At 38.7% G+C, this 12891-nt stretch overlaps 1 protein-coding gene across 1 annotated transcript; it reads left to right on the forward strand.

Moving 5' to 3' along the window:
* Positions 1 to 577: 577 nt before the first annotated feature.
* stxbp6l (syntaxin binding protein 6 (amisyn), like) lies at positions 578 to 11806 on the forward strand. The gene is made up of 7 exons (XM_038726061.1): positions 578 to 792; positions 1725 to 1892; positions 6475 to 6605; positions 6697 to 7027; positions 7121 to 7219; positions 10526 to 10683; positions 10826 to 11806. The coding sequence occupies exons 2-7, from the start codon at positions 1739 to 1741 to the stop codon at positions 10847 to 10849; spliced, it is 897 nt and encodes a 298-aa protein (XP_038581989.1). The 5' UTR covers positions 578 to 792; positions 1725 to 1738; the 3' UTR covers positions 10850 to 11806.
* The last annotated feature ends 1085 nt before the right edge of the window (positions 11807 to 12891 follow it).

Consider the following 12891-nt stretch of genomic DNA (forward strand, 5'->3'; position numbering starts at 1 on the left):
AGCTTGTGCAATCATGTTTTTATCAACTTAGAAATATATCAAAAATACGATCTATGTTAGATCTAGGCTGCAGAACCAGAACAAAGAAATATGAGCACATCACCCCTGTTTTAGGTCCATTACAGTGGCTCCAAGAATGTTTTAGAATTGACTTTAAAATTTTATTGATTACTTTAAAGTACGTACCTTGAGAGCCTTGAACTCTTTTAAGTCCCTTCTTAAAACATACTTTTATTTACTTTTATTTTATTCTATTTTATTTTATTCTATTCTATATATATTTATATTATTTAAAACGTCTCAAGTGTTTTCTTGCTGTTATCATGTATTTGTTTTGTTTTATTGTTTATACACTTGTTAAGGCACTTTGTAACTTGTTTGAAGAGTGCTCTACAAATAAAGATTATTATTTATTATTATTATTATTTTTATTATTATTATTTGATAATGAACAATTGGGTCTCCATAGAAGAGCCCCCCCCCCCCCCCCCCCCTCAGTTAAAGTGCTAGTCAGCCCTGGCTCTGTCTATGAGACAGCTGCTGACTGTTTTCTGTCTTCCAGCCTTTAACCACGTGCATGTCAGCCACTTGAAATGGGATGCACTGTGTTTTATTTGCGCCTTCACAGCAAGGCACGCTGCTTGGCGTGCGCGGGTATAAATTCATGACGGAAGCCTGAGAAATATTTAATGAATTTAACAGGTTACTAATTTAAGGTTTAGACTAACATATCTTCCTTTAGTTACTAGAAGCAAGCTTCAGTTTTTTGGGTGGAGAAAAGGACAAGAACAGGTAGGCTAACCAGCAGATTTTACCTACAGACAAATGTACGGTAGGAAATGACTAATACATCATAAACTCCTTTTTAGACTCTTTACTGTAAAAATGTGTATGTTTTGGTTACCTTAAAAAATGTAAAGCTCTGCCTAACAAAATCTTTAGCCAAATACATTTTAAGTACAGGACATGGTGTTATTGCTACTTCTACCGAAGACATAGACTTTAATATGCCTTCCAACATTTGATTAAGTATACCAAGCAGGCAAAACTCATCTATAGTAAAGTTGTAGTGATACATACTGTAAGTAGTTTTTGTAATATTTCTACTACTGAACTAACAATTATTTTTGATTAATTGGTTGATAAGTTTTCTGATTTTGAAGAAAGTTTCCCAGAGCCTCGGGTGACATTTTGAGACATTTAGTTTTCTCTGACCAACTGAAGAAAATGAAAAGATATTCAGTTTACTGAGAGAGAAAAACAGTAAACACTCACAGCAGACGCTGCAGCCAGAGCATGACAAGTGACTTAAACAATAAATGATCAAAATGGTTGTTGATTCATTTTCTGTCTGTAATTGATGAATCAATTAATCAACAAATAATTTCAGTACTAGATTTTATACTAGACTAACTGGCATGAGATTTTTTAAATGGCAATTGATTTATGTCATATATGTGTATGAGTGCTGCTGTCTTACACACAATGAAAAGAGCAGCAGAAAGTGAAAGACATTATGGCAACAGGTAGAAAAAATTATGCTGTATGTATGCTGTATCATTAAACTGTAAAGTTGTTTGACCAGCACATGCATACTTTAACCCACCCCCCCTTTTGGTTTTTCATCAAAGACATTTGTTGGCAGATATTTTAGTCTTTTTGCCCATCCACACTCTCTAAACAGGCCTTACAAACGCAGTCATGTCCATCCATCACCTGTGTAGGTCTCAGGACTACAATGAACATTCAGTCTGCCATCAACAAAGAGGTCTTCATCCCTCGTGACGAGCGGTTGCTAGTGGCAGTGGAGGTGCGAAGGAGGAAAAGGAAGAGGATGTCGTTCCTGCCTGCTGGAGCCAAACCAGACTATGCTACATTCATCTGCATTTCAGGTTAAATCCAGCTTTTATACTTTTTTTATTCGGTGAAAATTAGCTAAGCATTCATACTGGCTGAATGTTCTCTTACTGCCAATTTTAATTTAGTGCTGTGGCTACATTTCATTCATTTTAAAGAGTGGACAAAACAGAAACGAGGAAAAGTAAAGCAGAAGACAAATTAATTACATTTATTTGATGTACATTTCTTAAAAGTACAATGTGCTTACACATTACACACGGTACATTGGGTGAAAGACGGACAGGTCGCCAGTCCATTGCAGGGCTAATTTCAAAACTCTCTTTTTAAAACAAAAATGTAGTAGTGTTGATGTAGCCTGAGGGCATGTCAGTCTTCTGCTATTGGCCGGGTTTCTCCCCCACCTCTCTGTCCTCACTACATCTATTTTTTGTCTTCATCCACCTCTTAATCATTCCTATCACTGTTCCGTCCAGTTCATGCAACACCGGTATTTGCAGTGATAGTAATCAAGTGATCCCGCTCTTGCGATGTAAGTCCAGACAGTTCGTTGGTCAAGTGGTAACTAACTGGTATAGATGAAATATAAACATAAAAAAACTGAGTCGTGAAGTTAACATGTATAGATTTGTGGAGAGATTTCTGCCTGATCACAAGTGTTTTCACTTTTTCATTTTAACATGCAACATGCAGTCCAAAGTCCATGAACATCCAAACTGTGTATATCAGATGCTCTGAGGGGGATACTACCAGCAGAGCAGTAATGCACCACAGAGTATAGGGCAGGTAGACTTAAAAATGATGAATTCTCATTAAATCATGATGTTAGTCACGTAATATTACGAATTTATTCTCAATATTTAACTTTTAGATGTAACATTTATGTGTTATGTTTATAAAAGTAAAATAAAAGGTAAAATGTTAAATTAAAATATAAATGGTAAATATAAATGTTAAATGTAATTGTTAAATATAATTCTAAATGTTAAATGTTAAATTAAAATGTCTCGCCCAAAATGTTTAGAAAATATGCATGTAGACCACGGTCCTTGATGTGTCCCTGCTCACACCACTGACTGTGCATCAGCCATGGGATCCGCATGTGACACAAATAGTAAATCAGAAAGATAGATGAAGATGGTGCTGGATGCTGCAAGCAGATTCTTGGATAAACACTACACTGAGGGCAGGATTGCACCAACTCAGACAACTGAGTCAATGTTATTAAATGGACAATGTTGTAAATGGGAATACTTTGGGAGGACACTAAAAATATTGCACTGGGAAACTGTTTAATCCTATGAAAGCCTGAAGTGGCCTAAACTATTCACACATTTTTTTACTCCGTTTTCCCATGATAACGGGATAATTAAGGATTTTGAGATAACAAATGTTGTTTTCCCGTGATAAAAGGATTAATTTCTTATAGATCTCGAGATAATGAATGTTGTTTTCCCGTATAACAGGATAAATTTTATTGTGATCAAGAAATAAAACAATGGTTTAATACAGGGGTCGGCAAGTAAGTTTTTTTAGGATAATTTAAGAGGTTTTTCATTGTCCAGGGTAGCTCAGTTAGTAGAGTGCAGGGTTTGCAAGCGTTGTTCAATTTCAAGTTCAAGTTTATTTACATGGTACATTTAAAAACAACCCTAGTTGAGCAAAGTGCTTTCCAGGTTTAGAATACACAACAAATATACACGACAAAAACAGTAGAAAAGATCAATAATGTCAATACTCAACTCTGTTTAAAGGCCAATAAATAGAGATGGGTCTTTAGCAAGGATTTGAAAGTGTCAGCAGTCCGAGTAATTCTTATTTCAACAGGTAATGTATTCCAAAGATTAGGAGCAGCTATTGAAAATGCTCGGTCACTATTAGATTTTAACCTTGATCAAATCAACAGGTCGGCCTCAGGTTGTGTGTTTGATCCTCATATTGGGTGGATTTTTATTTATTTTTTTATCCTCAAAAAATTTATAATGATAATTATAATTTTTTACATGCTCGCAATAAAGCATGTGCTAGAGTGTGTGGGTCCCTGGCAATTGGTCCACATCCATCAACATTTCACATTTCCTGATGGCTATTTTGGAAGTGTGTCAAGCACCTTTGGAAATTTCTTAAGGACATTCAGAAGAGTCTGTGATGCATGCATGACACACCTCTGAAACAGCTGTTGGGAGATGTGAGATTGGATTCCCCGAATGAGAAGCACAGGAATTTCCTCTGCCTGGAGATGCTGGGGAAATGAAAATAAGTGTCCAGAGGTTGATGCATGTGAAACGGTCTGTAATAAAAACAAATTCAGCCAAAGGTTTGGGTGCAAATTGAGCACCCAAACCTCAGATTGCAATCACTGCGCTCTACCGACTAAACTAACAAGGGACACTAACTATCTTGTAAATGCTCTGTACTTGTATAGCGCCTTTCTAGTCATTTCGACCACGCTTTTACACTACATCTACATTCACCATTCACACACATTCATACACTGAGCCTAAGTGCTCAAACAGAAACTAACATTCATACACTGGCGGAACAGCCGCCAGGGTCAATTCGGGGTTCAGTATCAAGCCCAAGGACACTTTGACATGCCGATTAACGGCCAACCCGCTCTACCTCGTTAGCCACAGGTATTAAACTATTATTTTCTAGATATAATTATTCCGTTATTATGGGAAAACAACATTAGTTATCTTGAGATAATTATCCTGTTATCACGGGAAAAAGGAGTAAATTTTTTTTTTTTAAAGGATGGCCACTTAGGGTTTCCGCATAATCCAGTAGGTGGTGGTAATGCAACATTTCAGAATGCCAACCGCCAATCTAAAACGTTTCCAGTTTGCTCTTTGTTTCACATGTGGATCCCATGGCTGATCCACAGTCAGTGGTGTTGACGGGGACACTGCAAGGGGAGTGGTCTGTTAGCATATTTTCTAAACATTTAGCTTTACATTCAGCGAGAAATTTTAATTTAAGATTTAACATTTAGATTTAGATGTGCTTCACTCACGGGTAGTTGGAAGGCAGTAAATGAAAGAGAACAGGTAATTCACCTTCCTTGTTTCAGATTACCACATTAAGCAGTCAGTCTGGATTATAACCTGTAGTCACATTCACACTCTTCAACATTTCGTTCCAGCAGCGCTTTTTTTAGAGATAGATATACTTTATTAGTATATATATACTTTATACTTTTGCAAACTAAGCCTCTTTTGTGTGGCTTCAACAGCCAATGTTGCTCAGATCAGATGCATTGTTAAATGGTGCATCACAGCAGCCATTGTTTAGGAGAATGCAGGGTTTGCAGAGATGCAGGAGCAGAGCTATCAGTAGACATGTAATCCCGGTGACAGCCTGTTGCCAAAAAAAAGCCAAAAACACAAATTAGTTGTGCACCGGAACCACCAAAAACCACCAAAAACAACACCTGGCAGGTAAAATAAAACAGCAGGTTAGTAAGACATAGAGCATGTTGGGATGCAATGGAAATCTGTGTAAAGTAGAGTTCACTAAAGAATCAGGAAGTTATCCATCCATCCATAACGCTTATCCTGCGTACAGGGTTGCGGGGTAGTCAATCCCAGCTGACTTTGGGCGAAAGGCGGGGTACACCCTGGACAGGTCGCCAATATCAGGAAGCTATGACTAAACTAAAATAAGGAAAATGAACATTTTGAAAAGTGTTTATCCAAAGTTTTCAAATTTGAAAGTGGCAGTAGTGTCCTAATGTTGCAGTTTGATTGATGTAAATGCTCCGTACTTGTATAGCGCCTTTCTAGTCTTTTCGACCACTCAAAGCGCTTTTACACTACATCTGCATTCACCAGTCACACACATTCATACACTGAGCCTAAGTGCTCAAACGGAAACTAACATTCACACTCATTCATACACTGGCGGAATAGTCGCCAGGGGCAATTCGGGGTTCAGTATCTTGCCCAAGGACACTTCGACACGCAACTAGGGGGAGCCAGAGATTGAACCACCGACCTTCCGATTAACGGCCAACCCGCTCTACCTCCTGAGCCACAGCCGCCCCGATGTCGGTTCATTTCCAAACTGTTTTATTCAGAGCCCTTTTCATAAAAGAGACTAGAAACTAGACCATACTCTGTGATGTTATTTACAGAAACCCAGCAATTCATTACTTATTCATTACTTTGCATGGAAATGGTTATGATATTTAAGATGCATTTAAAAAAACTAATTTCATATCCAATTGTGGTAGTTCAGCCCGAGATATGAAGTCATGCATCATCTATTCAGGTACAAGCTGATAGGTGTACTATACAGGGCTTTGTAAATTGTCAGTTCTAATCACTATTCAATTCAGTTATCATTAGTTTTCTTATTGCGCTTTTTATATAGAGCAGGTCTAGATGGGACTCAGATATCATTGATATCAGAGTACCAAATCTAACTGAAAAATCATTTACTATAAATGGTCAGCTACTTTACATAAGTGCCTCTGACTAAAATTATTAATTAATTATAAACACAAGATTTCTTAATAAAGCTGTTCTTCTGTACAGTTATTACGTAAACCGATTGTTCCATTGTTAAAAGCTTTCCATAGGGATATCGTTTTTCCTATGTGATCTGTTTGCCTAGTGACCAACACGAGGCCACATCAGCTCCTCATTACAAAGGTGAAGCAATTTGGTGGCTCCTCCTCCTTCACCAGGAGGTCCCAGTGGACGGTGGAGCAGCTCCGACAGGTCAACGGCATCAACCCAAACAAGGTCAGTAGCAGCATTTGGAGATTCTCTTCTTACCAGTAGATTTATACACAGGTGTATGTCAATGTCAGTTTTCTGTACCCTGCTCTTCCAGGACAGCCCAGAGTTTGACCTGGTGTTTTACAATGCTGTGGATCAATGGGTGGCAAGCTCGTCAGCAGAAAAGTGTATCTTTGTCCAGATCCTGTACCATGCCTGTCAGACCTACTGGGAGGGGAAAGCAGGGAGTCTGGGAAAGGCTGTGAAGCTGGCCAAGGTGGGTCACCAGAAGATAGCATCAAGTCAGCGCACTGTGCACGAGGGTGGAGCTAGTCCCAGTGACTCTCCACCAAAATCTGCATCCAGAACCCTGCAGGCCCGACGGAAGAGCTACGTTCCTTCCAGACAGACAGAGTTCATCAACTGCCAGTCCAAACTCACAGGAGGTAGTGTTACATGATTACTGAGGTTTATGATCTTCTAGAAATCATTAGGTTCATGTGTGATGGACCCCAGATGTGTTGTCCCTGTTCTTTCAGATGCCTGCACCATGAATCTGGTCATTTACCGTTGCAAAGCCTTCTTTAATCGTATGAAGAATAAGATGGTTGCAAACCAAAGTTGCTCACCAGGTCGAGGTAAGGCAGTGATTAAAGAGGCTGATCGTAAAAGTTTACTTCTCATGGTTAGCCCTTCTCAGCCTGTGAAAACTGTCATATAATGATGATGCCATGATGACATCATCTGGGAAACTACTAAACTTTAAGAGATCTAATAATTAAGACTATGGCTAACACAATAGCTCTTTTATCAGAATGTATCCTCATTACTATTTTGTTGACATAGGTGTCATTTACACTGGGGACATGTCCCCACCACTTTTTGAAATGGCTGATTTTGTCCCCAACACTTTTTGAAAGCATAATTTATTAAAAAGCATTCTGCTATATAGCTTACAGTTAAATAACAAATAAAATTGCCTTTAGAAAGGTTTATTTGCACATTAAGAGCACATAAGACATGCAATACAATTAAAATAAAGAAACAAATTTGCATTGCAAAGTAAGTTAAGCTAAAAAAAACAAGCTACTGATTATAAAATGACCCAAAAATGTGCAGCACCAATCAGTAACTTTAACAACTTCTTGACACAGTTTCTTGGTTAAGTTTTCCTTTCGCTCCCTTTGAACATGACAAAAGAGGAAGGAAGACTAAAGATGTGTTGCCTCAGCATGGATGATATCAAATGAGAAGAGTTGATCTACAGGAGAAAAGGAATGCCTGAGAGCTGCACTGCATTATATTTTATTATATTTATATATTTTGAAATAGTCACGTGCTACCTGAATTTTGTGTTTCCTTTTACATAAACAAAAACATTTCCACCATAAATTGCAGGAAATTAAGTGTTTGAAGATCAAAATGTCCGAGAGGGAGGTTCCCCAGACCCCCGCTCAAATATCTTGGCATTGAGGATATCTTTAAAACAAGGATCTTAAGGATCTATTTGTCCCTTTCTTATGAACCTAATGTCATGTATTGTGATGTCTCGTGAGCTAAGTGTCTCTTCACACCCCTAATCTGAGCCCCTATATCCCCACCACTTTTCAACACAAACTGACGCCCTTGATTATAGACATATTTATACAACATGCGTGTGTTCCTTCTTCTTGTGTTCAATTATGATGTCAAACCAGTGGAGTACTAGAGAAGTAAATACTTCTGGTATCTGGACACTTTGCAGGGGCCTTAAAATGTTATTAAAGCTTTTTAAGTTTTTAAAAGCTTAAACGTCCAGTGTCAAAAATTCAATATAATAACCATAACTATGTTTTAGTGGTGTATGAATACCTTACATAATGAACCATTATGTTTTTTTAATCTTAGAATGAGACATTTCTATCTACACATGCTGCGGGTTCTGTTCTTCTTCTTCAACCGCTTTTCTCCTTTTTCTTCTTGTTTTATTGGTGGGTGCTGTTTGGGAAAGGTCTGGCACAACCAAGGCACGTTCATTTACTGCAAATGGATGGCTCTTTAGCGCGTACATGCGCAACACTGGGTATCAGAGAGCTGTAGCATCACCAGTTCATTAACAACTCCTGCAAAGAAGATGCTCAGTTGAGTCAAGGGTCAAACAACACTTCTGTTTACTCAACAGGAAGACTGTTTTGGCACTGATTCCTTTTCTCAGGGACATTTCAAATTTTAATAGGGAACATAGGGAGCTGTTTCAGTGTAATCTGGTATTCAAAACAACAAACTTCCTAGCGCAGGTGTCCTGCCTAATTTCATTGTACACCACCATGACTCCTCAGGTCATGTCATCCTTGGCTTGTGTCTCTCAGGATCAATTTCCCTTTTGTCTATTGTCCTCACTGTGCTGCAGCTCTCTCCTGCTGCAGGAGAAAGGCTTCTCTGTCATCTGGCGGTCAGATGAGAGAAGACTTTGTTCTTTTATCAGTACAATAGCCGGTCTTTAGAAAGGCTGGGGCTCCGAGACTGACCGGGAGCACGGCGCACCATTGAACGCACTAACAGGGGCAGTGTAATGGTGTGAGATGTGCCAGGCTGCAGCAAGGTACCAAGTTACAGTTCAACAAAACTTCATGCTTTACCTATGAAGCAAGTTCAACATACCAAGGAAGCTGCAGGCACCGACTAAGTGTTCGTTCAACGTCACTTCCAAACATTGTCCTAAATTAAATTCAGAAAGCAACAAAACCAAATATCCATTCATAACATAAAAGCGCTCAAATAATGGTGAAAGACTAAATCTCAACATTTACTGGGAACTCACCTGATTACCTGCCCAGGTACATGGCCAATCTCTGTAATATAAGCAACCTAAAGTTATTATACACAAATTAATATTTACTCATAATATTTAGCCTCACATAAAAAGAAAAATGAAAACATTTTTTTTTTTAGACGGCTGTGATAGACCATAGTAAAATGGTCTTGAGAAAAAGCATAAGCTACCATGACGATGTACCTGGTAAGATGTAAACCACAGTTTTAGGACTGAAATCCCACAGTTAACCCTGAAGTTACCACTCAAACCTCACATCCAGCTTCATAATTCAGGCTTCTGTAGTGCTACTGACAATGATAGTTAAGTATGATGCTTTGGTTCTTACTCACAGACACTTAGCAGGGTAAATGGGATGAATGGGTGGTTTTACAGTTCAAAATACAGAAAACTCAAAATTGTGAATTGGTTAATTGTGTTAGTACGCTTGCCATCAGCTCCAGGAAAACAAAAGCAAATTTGTGTGCAGCTTGATTTTCATCACAACTGGGTACAAACAAACAGAGTTGGTAAAGCATTTTGTTTCCCTTCTTTCCCATGCCAATTGCAGCATAAATTAGCAAGACAGACTGCTTTTGTGTTTCTGGTTTGGTGCAGAAACACAAGAAAATGTGTGTTCTTGTAGGATTTCAGGGGTTGCCTAGTGACATGACTGTAAATATTCTCCTTGTCTTCCAGTATGTTGTGGGGCTGTCAAGACTTAAAAATCTTTGTTTGTTGTTGAGACTGATGTGTGTGGTAACCAGAGGGTTTCAATGTGCTCAATTCCCAGGTTAAGACTGTGCCTGTTGAAAACAGCAAACACCTCTGAAATATATTTGAAGCTGCAACAGCAATTTTGAAGTTGTCAGCGAAAGTGAAACAGAAGTTGATAACTGACATTACCAGCTGTGCTACCTTGAGATCATGCAAGGCGATTTCAGTAACTGTGAGACTGTATGCTCAAAAAGCAAACTGGCTGTTCTGTGTTCACACTTGTAAGTGAGATGGCCACTACATTTTGTTTGCCTAATCCTTATCCCCATATAATGCTGACACTGTTCTCTACAGTATTTGATTGATGTCTTACTTTCAGTACACTTACTTGAATATATTTCTCTTTACTTCCTTTCTCTTTTGCATGTATAAATAGGTCAGCCTGGGCAGCGAGTTACAGGTAGCACTATGGGTAATGTAGTCCAGAGGGTGAATGTGGCTCTGGGGGAGCGTGGAGAAAGACTGACTCAAGCTGAGGACAAGACTGTGGAGCTGATGCACAAAGCCCAGCAGTTTGCAGACACTGCTCACAAGGTGACATAAACATACAGCTCTTTGTACAAGAGAAAGAATTGGTAATATTTTCATTTTATGGAAATGTAAAGGATTTGAATATGTATTGGATTAGTTTTCATTACAATAAATATTTGACATATTTGTTTTATTTCCCATGCAGCTGGCCTTGAAGTATTCAAAGTAGAGTCTAACTCTACATGAAAGCCTGTCTGCGAGAAACCAACTGGAAAAGCCTTTGGACTGTCACTAAACTGCTTCTTCTATAATTGCGCGCAGCACAGAGAACTAAATCCCCTGTCCCAAGTTGAATCTTTGCTTTCCCTGTTCTGTCATCGTCACTCTGTTCAGTTTGAATGTTTTGCCTGCTGATGAATCTCCTATCCTTCATGACAAGAAGCAGGGTGTGTAGATTTAAGCTGCAGTTACTTAACTTTGTTCTTTGTAAACTTAATTATAAACATTTATTTTGATGCCAGTGAAAGTCACTGCATTGTTATTATCCAGCACTTACTACATTATTTGAAATACACCTTCCTAAGCTGAGATCTGTTGTTTGGACCTAACTGTATAACTGCACTAAATGTTTGATTTGATACTATTCTGTATTTCGTTCATCATTCTGTGTTCCTGATGTGTTTCTGCGTATGTGTGCAGTGTGATGTTCATATTGATGTGTCCTGAACACTCATCAAACTGTCACTTTATTGTGTCTGCTGCACCATGTCCTCTGCTCTGTGTATGTCACGGTGGTTTTCAAATTTGTCGAGCTCTTGTCTTTGAGAGTTGAGTGAAGGTGGATCAGGTGGTTCAGGTAAGTTGGAGTGTTTTTCAGAAATGAGTTCCATAGTGAGCAATGTGAGTGAAGCTGGTCTGTGTAAGCCGGTCAGGGTGACTTTAGAAGGTGGAAATGTTGAAACCCCTCATGTTTGCATCACTTCTTCCAGTAATTTAGTGTTCCTGTAAGCTTAACCCAGTTTGGACTGGACTGCTTTGATACATTACGGGAATCAAGGGAATTCATTCTAACTAAACTTTTGGTTACAGTTGTATGTGATGTAGATGTCTCTGATGTATTAACTTAGTGATAACGCTCCCACTCTTCTCTTTGAACCAATTAAATAAACCTGGACCTTTATGTTGAGCTGTGATTTGTTTTTTACAGTCAATGATATTTTTTTTACCACCAGATGGTGCTCATAGAGCAAGTTAACCTGATGAAAACAGACCCCTTTTTCCAGAAAAAACGCCTAAAATTACATACCCAAAATGAATCAGGAATAACTCCTCAACCATTTGGCCTAGATGCATAATTGTGGTCTCCTTTGAAAAGTCAGAAGCTAAAAAAAGAAAAAAAAAAAAAAAAAAGTCAGAAGCTAAGGAATATGAATCCATTGTGTATTAATATATTTATTTTACTTTTACAGACTACATGGAGATGCAATAACGAAAAAAATCTGAAAAAAAGCTATATTTTGATGCAATAAACCATCAAAACATCCTGAGTTGGCTTTTAATGCAACTGAATATCTTCTAATACACCTACAATGCAATTGTAACTGTAAATCTGATTAGTCATAACAGGATACACATACATTGAAAGCCCTGCTTCTTGTCAATAATAATCTGTGCATTATTAATAAATTAATTGCCTCTTCAGTGTTATTTCATACGCGTAGGAGCCATTGCCCCCCTCATTTCAAAATGGTTCCCCCCCCCCCCCTTCGAAGTGTAAACTTTTAATTTGCACTGCCTGCCTGCCTCCAGCAATTTCGGAGTGTGCGTCGAGGCGGTTTTCTATGATTGACTAATCAATCACACACTCCACATCAGACATAATTAAACGGATTAAACTCATCTCAGTGGACTTCAACACATTCTCATCTCAATGTGTCATAACTAACGCTTTCAGTCAGCATGACAAGCATAAGGACTTTATGCTAAAGGTACCCTTCAGCGTCCGTATGAAACACCCCAGTTTGCTACATTGCAGCCTCACAGCCGATGTGCGCGACAGGCATAAAGTCAGTGACTTAGGTTAGGTACTAACATTTCTGATGGTTCTGATAGGGGCTTCGGGGGGCTGTCAACACCTTTATCACGAACGTAGCTAGCTAGCTAGGTAGCTAGCTAGCTAACTAGCACTTCAAGTCTGTACGCCCCAGAGCATCTCATAGAGACGCTTCCAGTGTAGCATGTTTTTACTCTTTACTCCAGTAATTTCTTTGG

This window comes from Micropterus salmoides, unplaced genomic scaffold (assembly GCF_014851395.1).
Source record: "Micropterus salmoides isolate LMB-PRFRI ecotype aquatic unplaced genomic scaffold, ASM1485139v1 Ms_hic_scaffold_18, whole genome shotgun sequence".
In the NCBI taxonomy this organism is placed as follows: domain Eukaryota; kingdom Metazoa; phylum Chordata; class Actinopteri; order Centrarchiformes; family Centrarchidae; genus Micropterus; species Micropterus salmoides.